The sequence below is a fragment of the Pseudonaja textilis genome, chromosome 10 (assembly GCF_049901715.1).
Source record: "Pseudonaja textilis isolate UNSWEBS1 chromosome 10, rPseTex1.2, whole genome shotgun sequence".
NCBI classification, from domain to species: Eukaryota; Metazoa; Chordata; class Lepidosauria; order Squamata; family Elapidae; genus Pseudonaja; species Pseudonaja textilis.
In genome coordinates this window covers 9,396,767-9,411,727 of record NC_141999.1, presented here as the reverse complement: position 1 = coordinate 9,411,727, position 14,961 = coordinate 9,396,767, and the positions used below count along the sequence as shown (strand labels likewise).

Below are 14,961 nucleotides of genomic sequence, written 5' to 3'. Positions count from 1 at the left end.
GAGACAATTTCCTCCAAGGAGCCACAAATCTGTCAATTCCAAAAGCACTGGGATTATTTTCCTTTTCCTTGAAACAGAAAGAACCGACTTAGTTTCCGTCTGCATTTTGTTATACTATTTATTTCTTGCTAAGACACAAACGTTCAGCAAGCCCTAATGAGAAACTATGCCAGAAAAGAAAAGAAAAACAAATTAAAGTATGATTTTTTTCATGTGCTATAAAGGGGAATACATTGTGAGGTCCTTGGTGCTCACTGAACTTGGTTGTTTTCTTGCAGACAATTTATTACCCAACTAGGTCCCCCACTGATGATGTTACCTAGTTGGGTAATAAAACATCTGCAAGAAAACTATCAATCTCGTAGAGCACCAGGGACTCTACTCAGTTTAATACTGAGCTAAAAATATTCTCTTCTATTGGAGAAGAAATTATTACACATTTTGACAGCCATGGGATTGTTTATGGAGATCGCACCACTGTGAAACAACTGGGGGAAAAGAACTTTGTTCACTTACATTTGCTTGCAAACTTACATCTTTTAAGCAACATACGTAAATATCCCTCTATTCAAACAGATATGGGAATGAGGCCAAATCACCCCTTGCCATTTAGAAAAAATGAAGAATTCAAACACCCCACCCCACCCCCACCCCTCAAAAAGAGGTATTGATGGCATGGCTTTTTAGAAGCATGAACCCTGGGCATTTTCAGATGAGATTGAGGAAGATTCTGCCCCATCCTGGCAGGTTCACTGCTAATCAGAACAAGTCCTGCTGAAGGAGAGGCGGCCACTCTCTGGTGCAGGGGTCCCCAAACTTGGCAACTTTAGGATTATGGATTTCAACTCCCAGCTATACTGGCCACAAGTCTTAAAGTTGCCAAGTTTGGAGACCTCTGCTCTGGTGCAAGAGAAGGCAGCTCCCTGCATTCCAGCAACCAAACAGCCATTGTGCTTGGCCCTTGGGTATCCGATCACATTGGGGGAGCTGTCACGTGACTTTGGGAAAAAAAGAGAGTCAGCATCATGGGAACTGCCGTCCGTAAAAGGCTTGTTGTAAATATGACGCATCTTGTTTCCTGAACTTCAGCCAACCCATTACAAAACACCAACAGAGGATAATAATGTTAATTTCTTTATGCTTGGCCCAATCATCACATGAGAAAAACCACTTTTTCCTCTCCCATCTATCTCCATTAGTTAAATATTATTGCCTTTTTGTTTGAAAAGTAAATATGAACATATGTAAGCCTAGAGAAGTTGTAACTGACTGACTGCCTTCCTTCCTTCCTTCCTTCCTTCCTTCCTTCCTTCCTTCCTTCCTTCCTCCCTTCCTTCCTTCTTTCCTTCCTTCCTTCCTTCCTTCCTCCTCTCCATAGAATTAAATCCACAAATTTTTTATGCTTTTTAGCAATGCTGTTACAGTGAATTTTATCTTCTTTATCTATCCTTCCTTCCTTCCTTCCTTCCTTCCTTCCTTCCTTCCTTCCTTCCTTCCTTCCTTCCTTCCTTCCATCCATCCATCCATCCCAGAAAGCAGGAGGATCTTAAAGAAATGATTTGGTGTGCAGAAACCAGTTCCCATTTTCAAATGGTATGAATAGGCCCACATTCAACATGTGGATAATGAAATCTCTGTGGCGGACATGTTCCATACGAGGAGACAGGGTGTCTTCTGCAATTTACATTCCTTTGGAACCGCACACAAATGCCCTCGCTGTAAAGAGCCATCTCTTTCCAGCAGCCAGCAGCCAATCCCTCCATAATGTGGATCAGCTGCTCAATTTACAATGGCAGTGAAGTTCTCCTTTCCCTCAGCCCTTCCCAAACCAAACAAATTATGCATCCCACATGATTTGGGTGAACAAGAAAGCCCAGGGGGAGGGGTGTGTGTGTGGGGGGGTTGAATTCAGGACCTCCAACCACTTTCTGTGCTACAAGTAGAGTTTAAATAGAGGCGGGCACAGAGTATTTGAAGGCGTAAGTATAGTCAAGGAAATCAGACCACTCGGGAAACAGGATACAAAAATTTTAAAAAAAACCATGTTATTGACAGGGTGGACAATTCTTTCTGATGGAGCTACACTTTTTTCTAAAAGCAGCTAAAAATTGTAGGGAAGTTGATGAAGTTCTCAGTCATCATATTTCTTCCTTGCTTTAATTGGAAGGAGGAAAAAGAAAATGAGGAAGAAAGGAAGAGACGGAGGGAGGAAAAAGGAAGGGAACAGAGGGAGGGAGGGAGGAAAAGAAAGGGAGGGGGTGGAAGGAAGGAAGGAAGGAAGGAAGGAAGGAAGGAAGGAAGGAAGGATCCTTCAGTCAGTCCTAAAAAAACCACCAGAGAAGCAAATAATATATTAGAGGTACAAGATGTTTGCTATAGATTAAATACAGATGCAGCTAAAGAAATTAATTTCCTTCCTTCATTTGCCATATTAATGAATCTGGATAAGCTAATTGTGGTAACAAGAAGCAGATCTCCCTACAGCCTCTCTGTAAGAAACCTTGCAGAATTTACTCTCTCCCTCCCCCAGTATCTATGATACTGATAGCTAAGTCTTTTGATCAGTTTGTCATTATGAAATTCCTTGAGCATTTTTCCCTCCTTCCCTTCCCTTCTTCTAAGCACAGACTATTTATCTGGGCGAAGCAAGACTTCCTGAATGCTTCTTCTCGAATTATTTTTTTTTTAATAAAAATTTTATTTGGGTTTTCACAAAACATAATACAAGTAAAATTTCTTTTTTTGAGAATAGCATGGTCCCGCGTTATCACTTCTCCATCCAGACACAAATTCAATTTCATATTCATCTTTGTGTTCTATTCCATATCTTATTACTATTTTAACATTTTCTCAATAATTTTCCCTTCCCTTATTTTTCTCAATCTTACTTTTAATCAGCTTATTCCTTTCTAAATCCAATTATATATATATATATATAACTTTTTCTAAGTTTCAATATCTTTCTAGTCATTATATTTATACTTTCATCTGTCCTGTTTCAATTTCATATATTTTCTCATTAAACAAAATTTTTCCCTCTAATTACTAATTGAAGTATGACACCTTTGTATCTTTTAATTTTTATCCATAAACTTATGCTTAAATTTATGCTTTTACAATCATAACATTCAATATAACACATAACTTCCAGTCGACTTCTGCTTGGTACATTCTTAAAATATGCATTAAGTTCTTAAAGAGGATACACACACACACACACACACACACACACACACACACACACACACATATATATATATCAATAATAAATAAAATACTTATTCTATTCCAATTCAGCTCTATCATTAATATTAGTTATAATCTTTGACATCTTTAACATTTCTTTTCAATAGGGTATCATACTTCTAAGAACACTTATAATATTTCCATAATTTTTTCATGTTTCTTTCATATTCCTCTTTACTTAAATTTTTATAACACATTTATAATAATTAAAATGTTCCTCTCCTTTCCTAGTTTCATTCTCTCATTCTCTTTATTTCATTTATTTATTAAACATTCCATTCCCTTACAATGAGTATTTTATCTATCATTTTAATCACACTTGTTTCATATTTTCAAAGTTCATTTCTATTTCTAATATAACAGTACTATCTTATGTACCCTTGCAGAATCCCCCTTTCAATTAAGTTTTCACCCATTATCTCTGTGTCTTCTAAATAGGCTTATACCCTTAATCCTTGTATGTTTTCCCTGTTTCTCTATGTCCTGTTTCTGTCCTTTATAATTTCTTTTCCTTTCCCTCTTCCCCTTCTTCTCCCTTCCCTTCTTGATGCCTTCTCTCTCTAATTCTGATTCTCTCTTCTGTAATCCTCTCTTCTGTTCTTCTTAATGTTGTAATTACTTTTCAAACAATTCTTTTTGGGGGATGTTTTTTCAAATCTTAAATTTTTCACTCTTTCCCCCTTTTCCTTTCTTTTCCCCACATAGAAATACTTGGTCATTGAAGATGGCTTCTTCTTTGTCCCAACCTTCTTGTTCTACAGGCATTTCTTGTTGTTTCTCATAGTTCAGGATCTCCATTTCTAAAAATTGAAATATGAAGCCAAAAGAACCTCTTCCTTCTTGTGCATCTTCTTTTTATTTTTTAAGTTCCATTCTCAATTCTTCCAAGAGTGATACCATTTTAAAAACTTTTAAACAACCACCCAATTAATTTTAGTCCTTTAGATCCGATAGCCCAAAATCCAAAAATCACCAAGTAATCCAATTAATCCAAAGCTTCTTCTTGCTTTTTTTTTTCACTTTCTCTTCCTGGGGTTCTCTTATCTTGTTACAAAGTTTCAGTTTAAATGTATCTTTTAGGAATCTTGTTAAAGTTTCATTGTTAATCCTTTCACTTCCAGGTGGTCTCCTCCATTTTTCCAGATCCCACCCTTTTTTTTTTCCTTCTTTTAAAAGTTTTTGAGAATCCAGAAATCTTTATTATCCCTTTGACACTTTATTTTCAGCTTAAATACCTGTTAATGTCCAAGTGGATTTTTGCCGGTTTCTTGCTTAAATCTCTTAGTTGTCAATATAAGGGGAAAAAAAAAACCAAATCTTTTCCCTTCCCTTTCTCATTTGCCGCTTCAAAGTCTACTTTAGGAACAATGTTGTTCTTTATAATTCAAATTCCAGGGTACCTTATGTTCTTGCTTTTTCAGTTTGACCTGGTCAGCCAAAACTTTCTCTTCTTATCTTCCTCCTGCACATTCTTTTCTGGTTGAGTTCTTTGAGGTGGCCATTTCTGACCACCGCTGCAACCGCCTTCGGGAAAGGGAGTAATGGCCAGCTGGGGAGGAGAGATGTGACTCTCCTTGACCCTGCTGGTGGTCTCCCCCCTCTTCACCACCTCTATGGGGTGGCTTAGCCCCGAAACCAGCCGGCTTGGGGAGCTCCAGTGGTGAGCACAGATCAAAACTGTGCACGATCGCAGATTTCGATCTGTCACCGAAGAAGCTCAAACCGGAGGATTGGTCATAAGACACTTTTTCAGTGCTGTTGTGACTTTGAATGGTCGCTAAACAAATGATTGTAAATCAAGGGTGGAACCTGTATACATTCATACACACACATGCACTTTACCTGTATGTGTGTGTATGTGTGTGTACACACACACACACACACACACACACACACAGAGTACTTGACTTACAACAGTTTGCTTAGTACTGAAGCTACAATGGCACTAAAAAAAGTGAAAAAGTTTTTCACACTTATGACCGTTGCAGAATCCCCAGGGTTCTGTGATCAAAATTCCAACACCTGTCAACTGACTCATATTTATGACGGTTGCAGTGTCCTGGGGTCCCGTGATCCCGTTTTGCAAACTTCGGACAAGCAAAGTCAATGTAGAAGCCACGGTTTCACTTAACAACGGTGTTACTCAACAACTGCAGTGATTCACTTAACAGCTGTGGCAAGGAAGCTCATAAAATGGGGCACTTAACCAATGTCTCACTTAGCAACAGAAATGTCAGGCTCAACTGTGGTTATAAGTCCAGGACTACTTGTACCAGAGACTATTCAGCCTGATTTAAAGGCTAGCTGAAAATTTTCAGGCAGTAATTCTATTACGAACCGTTCCATACATGATCCATTCAGCCCAGGGGCGAGGAGAAAAAAATCAAGAAAAGAGAAATGAAATTAGAATAAAGAAATGATGCAGCCCTTCTGATTCTGTGCAAAGAAGTAGCTTCAAAGTACACAGGAGCACAAACACACTTCTACCTGCAGCCAGGATGCAGACCAGCACAATTTTCACACCCCCATTGAGGTCCTTTGGGGCATCTGATCCAAACAGTGGTGGGATTCAATTTCTTTTTACTACCGGTTCTGTGAGTGTGGCTTGGTGGGTGTGGCTTGGCTTGGCTTGGCAGGCATGGCGTGGCGTGGCTTGGTGGGCGTGGCTTGGTGGGCGTGGTAGGGGAACGTGACTGCAAAATCCCCAGTCCCTCCCCACCCCACTAACCTGCTTTCCAGCTCCGTTCTCCTGTGCAGGGCAACAAAAGAAAAACCCACCAATCAGCTGGGACTCAATGGGGGGCAGAGAAGAGATGGGGGCGGGGCCAGTCAGAGGCGGTATTTCTCAGTTCTCCGAACTACTCAAAATTTCCGCTACTGGTTCTCCAGAACTGGTCAGAACCTGCTGAATACCATCTCTGAATCCAAAGCTTTGCACATTCCTGTAAGAAAACAAGGTTCTGCTTGGCTGCAGCGGGTTGGCAACTCATCCTGGGGTTTTTTTAAAAACAGAGGAAGAGCACAACACTATCATTATATTGCCTGATATTTTGTTTCATAGTGGGAAAGAGAAAAAAGGGGGAACATGGAATTTTTGGAAATTATAAATTATCTTGCTGGCTTCTTGAGGGGGGGAAGGGGTGTCTCCTTATTCCTTTCCCCACCACAAGGATGTGGGGAAATAGAATTGGGGTTGATTCGTCATTGCTCCTGGACACCAGGCAACCTTTGTAATCTCTGATAGATCTCCAGGAGATTAAACGAAATACAGTAGATCCAGATCTGTTTCCCCCCCTCATGTTGAAAGGCATCTTTCCAGCATCAGATGTTGCATTCGCCATGTCTCCACATTTGCCCCAAAGGACCAGCATGTTTTTATTACGGCTTGCTGTATCAGATTCGTATCCATCCTTCCAGATGGAAAACATTTCAGCCATTTGATGTCGTGGCGATATTGATCTTCTTAAGGGGACGTTAGGGCAAGGGGAGGCGACGTGCTTGCGCTGGGTTGTGTGTTTGTGTGTGGGGGTGTGTGTGTGGAAGAATCTGAAAATAACTGGCTGTCTTCATTTGGAATTGCACTGGTGGCTGCCAAGGAAAAAAAATTCAGTAGCTTCTTGGCTGTTTTAGCTGACAGAGTTTCTCTGCTGTCTATTCTGCCTTCTTTGAACAGATAGGAGGTAGAATGGCTTAGACAGAATAAACAGGCCTTGGTAGGCCTTGTTCTGTCCTAGGCCTCCCCAAAAAGCACTAAGTCAATTCTGAGTCCCAGCAAAAACCTCTTTTATTACATTAATGTGAATTTATTTCATTCACAGTCAGCCAAGGGCTTGGCAAACAGTCTTGCGAAGGTATACTAATTAGTTCAGGCCTTTATCAATCCTGGAACGCTGCCAGGTAAAATCCCACACTCAGTGCTGACAGGGAAGGGCTAGGTTATACAGGCAAATCTTCACGAGGCTGGAACGAACGGACAACTGAACGAGCGAGTTGTTTCCTGCAAAAGGCCCCTTCCCTTTTGCTTCTCCTTTAATCCTGATGGGAGGGGGGCCATTCATTGTCCACCTGTGGCCTTACTCCCATGTCAACCCTGAGTTTTTAATTGTGCCTTCCTTTTGGCGGCTCTGCGCATACGCAGGCTGGGAACCGGTTCCAGAAGCTCCCCCACCTCACTACTGTCCAAGCCCAAAGGCGGCTGATGACTGCCAGCCTGCCCTGGCTCCATCACCGCCTGTGACGCAGAGCCCTCAGCCGAGCTTTCCTCAGCCTCCAGGACTGGCCCAAGTTCCTTCCCATCCTCCTCACTACTGTCCGACTCTGCTGCCAGCTCTGGTGGGCCACAACAGGTCTGTGGCGATTCTAAGTCATCCAGGTCATGGCTGTCCCAAAGGTGTTTTTCCAAGAAGCTTCTTGGATGAGAAGCGAAACGGTGTTCACGGAAAAACAAAGAAAGCCCAGTTGCCTTTTGAAAAGGAAATTTCTCCTTAGTTCTAGGTTAGTTCTCCTCTTGATTAGTTTCCATCCATTTATGCACAATGGTACCCGTAACTTTGAAATAAAAAAGTCACAGAAGACTGGGCAGCTTAAAAATAGAACTTGGAAGGAGGAACTTGGCTTTCTGTAGGGAAACTTAAATGCTTACAACTCTGATCCTCTTCATATCTCAGCTCATATGAAGAGGCTCAGAATTGGTACAGATAGTCCTCAGCTTACAACCACAAATGAGCCCAAAATTTCCACCGCTAAGCAAGGCAGTGGTTAGGTGAGTTCTGCTACTTTTTACGACCTCTTTGCCACAGTTGTTAAGCTGCAGTTGTTGAGCGAATTATGCGGTTATTAAGATAATCTGGCTTCCCCCATTGATGCTTGTTGGAAGCTGGCTGGAAAGGTTACGAGTGGTGATCTCATGATCCATGGATACTGCAACCGTCATAAAAACCTGCCAGTTGCCAAGCACCCAAATTTTGATCATGTGACTATGGGGAAGCGGTAATGGTTGTAAGTGTGAAAACCAGCAATGAGTCACTTTTTCATTGCCTTTGTCATTTAGAAGGCTCACTAAATGAATGTTATAAGTAAAGGACTACCTGCAAACACTGAAAACAAGAAAAAAAGACGTATAAAAAAATAACTAAAGAGAATGTATGCATTTATTTATTCATTGTGAGCCACACACGCTATATTTCCTACAGGAGCAAAAAGGTGCAAGCGCCCACCCCCAGTTTCTCCCCAAACAACAACCCTGTGAGTAGGCTTGGATTGAGAAAGAATTACTGGTCCAGGGTCTCCTAGTAAACTTCCACAGATAAGGTTGGCTACGGCACGGATCTCCACAATCTAAAGCCTTAACCACAATATCAGAAAAGGCCTGGAGTTTAATTCGGTTACCCAATGTTAATTGAGCTGCCTAGACTGCAGTGGCTGTTTTGCAAGGATTTCTCTGTGAGGGAATTCCCCTCACCACAGATTCATGGCCATGGGCCAAATGGGACTTTTTGGACACATTTTTTTGGTTTGGGACACTTCCAAGGACACAGTTTTCACACGCTGCATCTTGCAATGGATACAGGTGTTGCGTGCAATAAGGGAAGCAAAAATAGAACTTGGTTGAAGTTAGGAAAGTCATTCAACAAGCAACTCAGTGGCATTGAACCAACAAGAGGCTTCCAGGAGCCCAGGCCCTCCGTTTCTTGCACCTTATGAAAGGCCATGGTGTGGGGGTCACGGTTAGGGAGTTGGAAGCAGACTGCAAAGACCTGAGTTCCAATCCATGCCCACCTATTAAACTCTCAGGTGGTGACCGTACTAGAAGAGCACCGGTAATCCTTGATTTACAATCATTCACTTAGCAGTTTTGGTCACCACATTACAAAAAAAGATGTTGAGACTTTGGAAAAAGTGCAAAGAAAAGCAAGTAAGACGATTAAGGGTCTGGAGACAAAACCATGTGAAGAACGGTTGCAGGAAATGGGTATGGCCAGTGTAGGGAAAAGAAGGAGTAGGGGAGACATGGTAGCAGTATTCCAGTATTTGAGGGGCTGCCACAATGAAGAACAGGTCAACTTATTTTCCAAAGCACCAGAAGGCAAGGCAAAGAAACAATGGATGAGAACTAATCAAGGAAAGAAGCAATTTGGAATTAAGGACAAATTTCCTGACAGTGAGACCAATTAACTAGTGGAAGAGCTTGCCTCAGAAAGTATAGGTGCTTCATTAACTGAACGTTTCTAAGAAAAAAATTGGACAGCTATTTGTCTGAAATGGTATAGAATCTCCTGATTGAGCGAGGGTTGTGCTACAAGACCTTCAAGGTCCCTTCCAGCTCTATTCCGATCGATAGCTGATAAAAACTGTCCAAAGTTACAACATCACCGAAAAAGTGACTTACGGCCAGTCCTTATACTTAACAACTGCATGATTCACTTAACAACTTCAATAATTTGCTTAACAATGGTGGCAAAAAAAAGACGTAGAATGAGGCAAAACTCACTTAACAACTGCCTTGCTCAGCAACAGAAATGTTGGGCTCAATTGTGTTCATTAGGTGAGGACTACTTGCGTGTCTCTTTTCTGGGGTCGGGGGGCTTCTTTGAGTTGACCCTGAGCATCTTTGCTGATTTGTTCCCCATTCCCCTGCTTCTTTCAGGGCACAGGCAGAAGTTGGAAGAACAAACAAAATTCCAAGATCGTTATGGAGAGCTGGAAAGACTTCGGCACTCAATGAGAGTCACTCCTACGACGGCCAATTCTCGGGGGTCCCTCGGCGGCCCAGGGCACTTTGGTACACAAGCTCAGAGCCAGATTCAAGGTAAGGACTTGTGAGGTGTCTGCAGAGTATGGTTAAAAAAAGTCAAAACACAACTGTGACAGTGTGATCAAAGCTCTGCCTATTTTTCATTTGCATTATGTAAAATAAAAAATGAGGTTGAATTTCAGTGACATCATTGTGGTCATCATTTTGATTTTGGTGCTCCCTGAGCTTGGTGTCAGGAGTCCGGCACTTAACCTCATTTAAATTATGAGTCTCGAGCCAAACTTCCAAAACTTCAAAGGATTTATTGGGAGTTAAAAGGTTCGGCACTGCCTGGGTGTAGCCAACTCTGAGACACATCATTCATTGTCACCCTTGACCCTGGTTTTCCCTCCACCCCCTGGATGTATCATAATTCATATTCTCCAATGGGACACCTCCATAGCCAAGAGTCATCAGCCATGTTCTCCTGTTAGAATTTTGCGCGGCAGAAACTTCGGTCACCTAGTTACTATCTTTGAAAACATTTATGGAATGCAATTTCGCTTTGCAAGCTGCCGCACTGCTCCCCGCTCCCTTTCTGTTGGCAACTCTAAAAGACCATAGAAATATTTTATGAGTTGACACTTGGTAAGTATTCTTGCAGGCATTTCATTGCCAAACTAGGTAACATCATCAGCGCATCACACATTACCTACTTTGGTAATGAAATGTCTGCAAGAAAAGCTCAGAGAGCACCAAAAACCTCACAGTTAAGCGCTGAGCTGCAAATATTCTCCTCGCTTGATATTTCGACTTTTATTTAACCATAGTTTTATTTCCTTAATAACCAGCAGCAACATTATTGTAAAACGTTAGTCATACAATAATTTAAACTCTTGTTTAAATTAGCATCCAAATGCCACGTTGGATCACTGGCTTGAATCAACTGGAGTTTACTATCTCCATGGGCCTTGCTGGGCAGCCTTTGTTCTCTGTGATGTGGTACAGCATGCAGCTTGACATGATAGCTGGAGAATTCTAGGAGTTAAGGTCAACAAATTTTAAAAATGCCAAAATTGAGAAACGCTGCTTTAAAGGAGGTAATCCTCATTTAGCTACCACAATTGGGACTGGCCCTTCCCTTTGTTAAGCGAAGCAGTAGTTAACTGAAACCACTGATCTGTGCTTAAAAGGTAGTAAATGTAAGGAGTTAGAAGCCAGGATAGAGTTCAAAAGTACTATGCATTTATTTCCTGCTACCTATTCACAAGATTCCGATCTACTGATTCTCTCTACAAGTAAATCGGGGACAGATAAGAATCAATGGGCTCTAAGGGTGAGTGTGTGTGTGTGTGTGTGTGTGTGTGTAGGTCTCTTATGGGGAATAGGTTTCTTATGGCAGGGGTCTCCAACCTTGGCAACTTTAAGCCTGAAGGACTTCAACTCCCAGAATTCCCCAGCCAGCTTTGCTGGCTGAGGAATTCTGGGAGTTGAAATCCACAAGTCTTAAAGTTGCCAAGGTTGGAGACCGCTGTCTTATGGGTCTCTTATGGAGAGTAGAGACTCCAAACTGAAGATGCGTTGACCCCGCCCTTAGGTTCAGCCTGGTCATCTCCTACAGGACTGGTCACAAATTTACTTTTTTAAATCACAGTTGTAAGTGCAAACGGTCGCTGTATGAGGCAGTCCTAAAATGAGGACTATCTACAAAAGACAAATGATTTAGGGCCAAAAATGTGCAGAAGAAAGAGGAAGAAGCTCTGTTTGAAGTTAAAGTGTTTGTTAAGTTTGAAAAGTTTATGCTACCATGGATCCAGATATACTCCCCTATTATGCATTTTCCTTCTCCTCTACTGGGTATCCTTTGGTCTCCACCCACAGTTGTCTATTTGGGTAGCAGATGTTGCCAGATGCAAGGATACATCGAAGCTGCAATAAAATAAAAAGCCCAACCCGATCCATTGTTGGATTTTTGTGGGTCATTTGTGGGGGGTCGGGGACAGTGTGGTGTCCTCCATCAAGATTTGTGCAATGGAGGGGAACCTCAGCATCCAGGATCCTCTCAGCAGAATGAGCTGAATTGCTCTCAGATGTAGCAGAAATAGCTCATTCCACTTTGAAGAAAGCAGTTATGCTTTGGAAAAAATGCTAGCAACATTTATACAATAATCAGCAACAGGTTTCAAAAGCCACGATTACAATTTCTTTAAACAATTAATTCAGTCGTGTTGGTCTGAGCCTGGAAAGACCACACAACAATCTTGGTAGCTTTTGCCTTAACGCTAAACCTATCTACAGCTTCATAGAAAAGTAAAAGAATATATATTTACTGTATGCCTTTTATCCTTCCTGGAGGAAAGATGAGAGTTAAACATGAGAGAAACCATGTAAAGAGAACGAGTGTTTTAATGACACGGGGAAAATCTGCAGGGTATGGTCAAAATATTCAAGATGGAGGCCACAATGATGTGATCAAAGCTCCATTTGTTGTTATTGTTGTTGTTGTTCTTTTGCCATAGGCACCATTTTGACTTTTTCAATCGTGCCCTGCAGACAGTGGAGCAAGTGTTTCACTTATCTACAGCTCTTTAAAGCAGCTGCATGTGTTCCAGAAATGCATAATAGGACAGCCACATAAACCGAGACAAAATAATTTGACAAGTCAGTGCTATGCTGTCCCAAAGCTGCTCTGTCAAGAGGCAACTGGACTTTCTGGTTTTCCTTTGAAGACGTTTTGCTTCTCGTCCAAGAATGAGAAGCACCACGAATACACCAAGAATTATCTTGGTGCCTAGAATGGCCAAAGGAAACATGTGGTTTTGTTCTCTTCTTTTGTGGTGTTGCATTCCCTCTCTTGTTTGGAAGTGCATAGGTGGTCACTGCGCATACCTTTCTGCCAAAGTCACTGCCTGGATTTGGCTTTTTGAAAAAGTCTCTCTAAAAGGGTTTTCCCCATCTGCTCGATTTGGCAGCTGCAAAAAGAGTTTTCCAAAGGAAGCTGAGTATTAATGAAGGGAAAGTGACTTTTCTCTGAGGTGCAGAGTTTCCCCTTTCCAGAGAATGGATGGAGCCAAAATTATCTCCTTGGCTTCATTTTTTCCTCTCCTTCTTGTTCAGTAGCTCGTTACTGTGCACAAGATTTTAAAAGCAGCCTTATTGCTACGTGAAACAAAAAAAAATAGGAACCTTGGTGCTTTCGGAGGTTGGTTGATTTATTGCAGGCATTTCATTACCCAACCGGGTAACATCTTCAAATGCTATTTTATCCAGTTGGGTAATCACATAAAACCTGTTGTTGGCTAAAGAGATAAAACCGGGGCGTACTTTAAAGCACAGCAATAGATGAAAAGACTTCTGCTTTAATTCCACCCCCACCCCCCCCATCACCCCCAGTTCTCATTCCATGTTGACACACAAGAATTTGCAATGAAATTTCTTCCAAATTTCAGTGGAGTTCTCCAGGGCAGAATGCATTGCGCTTGTCCTGATGTAATGCTAAGAGTGCATGCGAAGATCTCATTTCATCACATGCTCCTCTCATGAGTCATTGGCAGCTTCCATGGCTTTCCATACTTCTATTCCAACTTACATCAAGAGGTAATGTGAGTTCTTTCAGATTGAGAAACAAGGCAGGTAGTCCTCGACTTACGACCACAACTGAGCCCAAATTTTCCGTCGTTCAGTGAGACATTTCCTCAATGAGTTTTGCCCCATTTTACGACCTTTCCTGACTCCGTTGTTAAGTGAATAAGTTAGCTGCCTGTTTGTTGAGTGAATTTGGCTTCCCCATGGACGTTGCATGTCAGGAGGTTGCAAAAGGAGATCACGGGACTCCTGGACATTGCAGCTGTCATAAATGTGAGTCAGTTGCCAAGCGTCTGAATCTTGACCACATGAGCATGGGGATACTGCAATGGTCTAAGTGTGAAAAATGGTCACTTTTTTCAGTGCCATTGAATGGTCACTGTTGTAAGTTGAGGACCACCTGTACTGAATACTAGTACTAGAATACTGCTACTAGTATGTGGAATAGAAAACACCAGGAGTAGCACCATCTACCTCCTCCAACAGCAAAGTCAGTTCAGAAGTGTAACTGAGATAAATTTTAAATCAGTTCTTGAAGTTCCTGAGAAAGGTCAAGGTTCCCCTCGCACATCCGTGCTAGTCATTTCCCGCTCTAGGGGGCCGTTACAAAGCCGAAGAAGAGCCAGCGCTGTCCGAAGATGTCTCCGTGGCCATGCGGCCGGCATGACTAAACACTGAAGGCTCACGGAACGTTGTTACCTTCCCACCAAAGGGGTCCCTATTTTTCTCCTTATATTTTTTTAACATGCTTTCAAACTGCTAGGTTGGCAAAAGCTGGGACACCTAACAGGAGCTCACTCTGTTCTGCGGCGCTAGGGATTCGAACCGCCGAACTGCCGACCTTTCTGATTGACAAGTCAGAGACTTCTGTCGTGAGGAAAAGGAATACAGGTAGTTTTCACTTAACAATCATTCCTTTAGCATTTAACTATCCAAAGTTACGATGATACTGGAAAAAGTACCTTAGGACTGGTCCCCGCATCCCCGTATTCACATGACCGCGATTCAGGTGCTTGGCAACCATGATGAATGCAGGACAGTCGCATCCTCTCACGTTAATGTGATTGCCAGTTGTGGCCTTTCCAGCTGGTTTCCAACAAGCAAAGTCCGTGGGGAAGCCAGCAGGAGGCCTCAAGTTGCAATTGCACCGTGTCTTGTTTTACAACCGTTGGGAGATTCTCTGAACAAGGACAGCCAAGATTGCCAAAACTGCTGTCACTAAGTGGGGCGGTCACTGATGTTTTCCTTAATGTTTGCTTTGCTTAGCGATGGAATTGTTGGTCCCGACTAGGATTATTAAGTGAGGGCTACCTGTATTGTGAAAAAGAGGCAGGGACAGCAGCATTTAGCTTAAGAGCCAATGAGAACAACAAGAGTCCAACCGTTCTGTTTTGCTT

General features: G+C 42.1%; 1 protein-coding gene across 1 annotated transcript in view; it reads left to right on the top strand.

The window, feature by feature from the left end:
- Positions 1-14,961, top strand: part of RUNX3 (RUNX family transcription factor 3) — a 90,513-nt gene that overhangs the window by 58,062 nt on the left and 17,490 nt on the right. Inside the window, exon 4 of the mRNA XM_026702602.2 lies at positions 9,893-10,054. Within this exon, the coding sequence (XP_026558387.1) occupies positions 9,893-10,054 (162 nt within the window). The remainder of the gene's footprint in view (positions 1-9,892; positions 10,055-14,961) is intronic.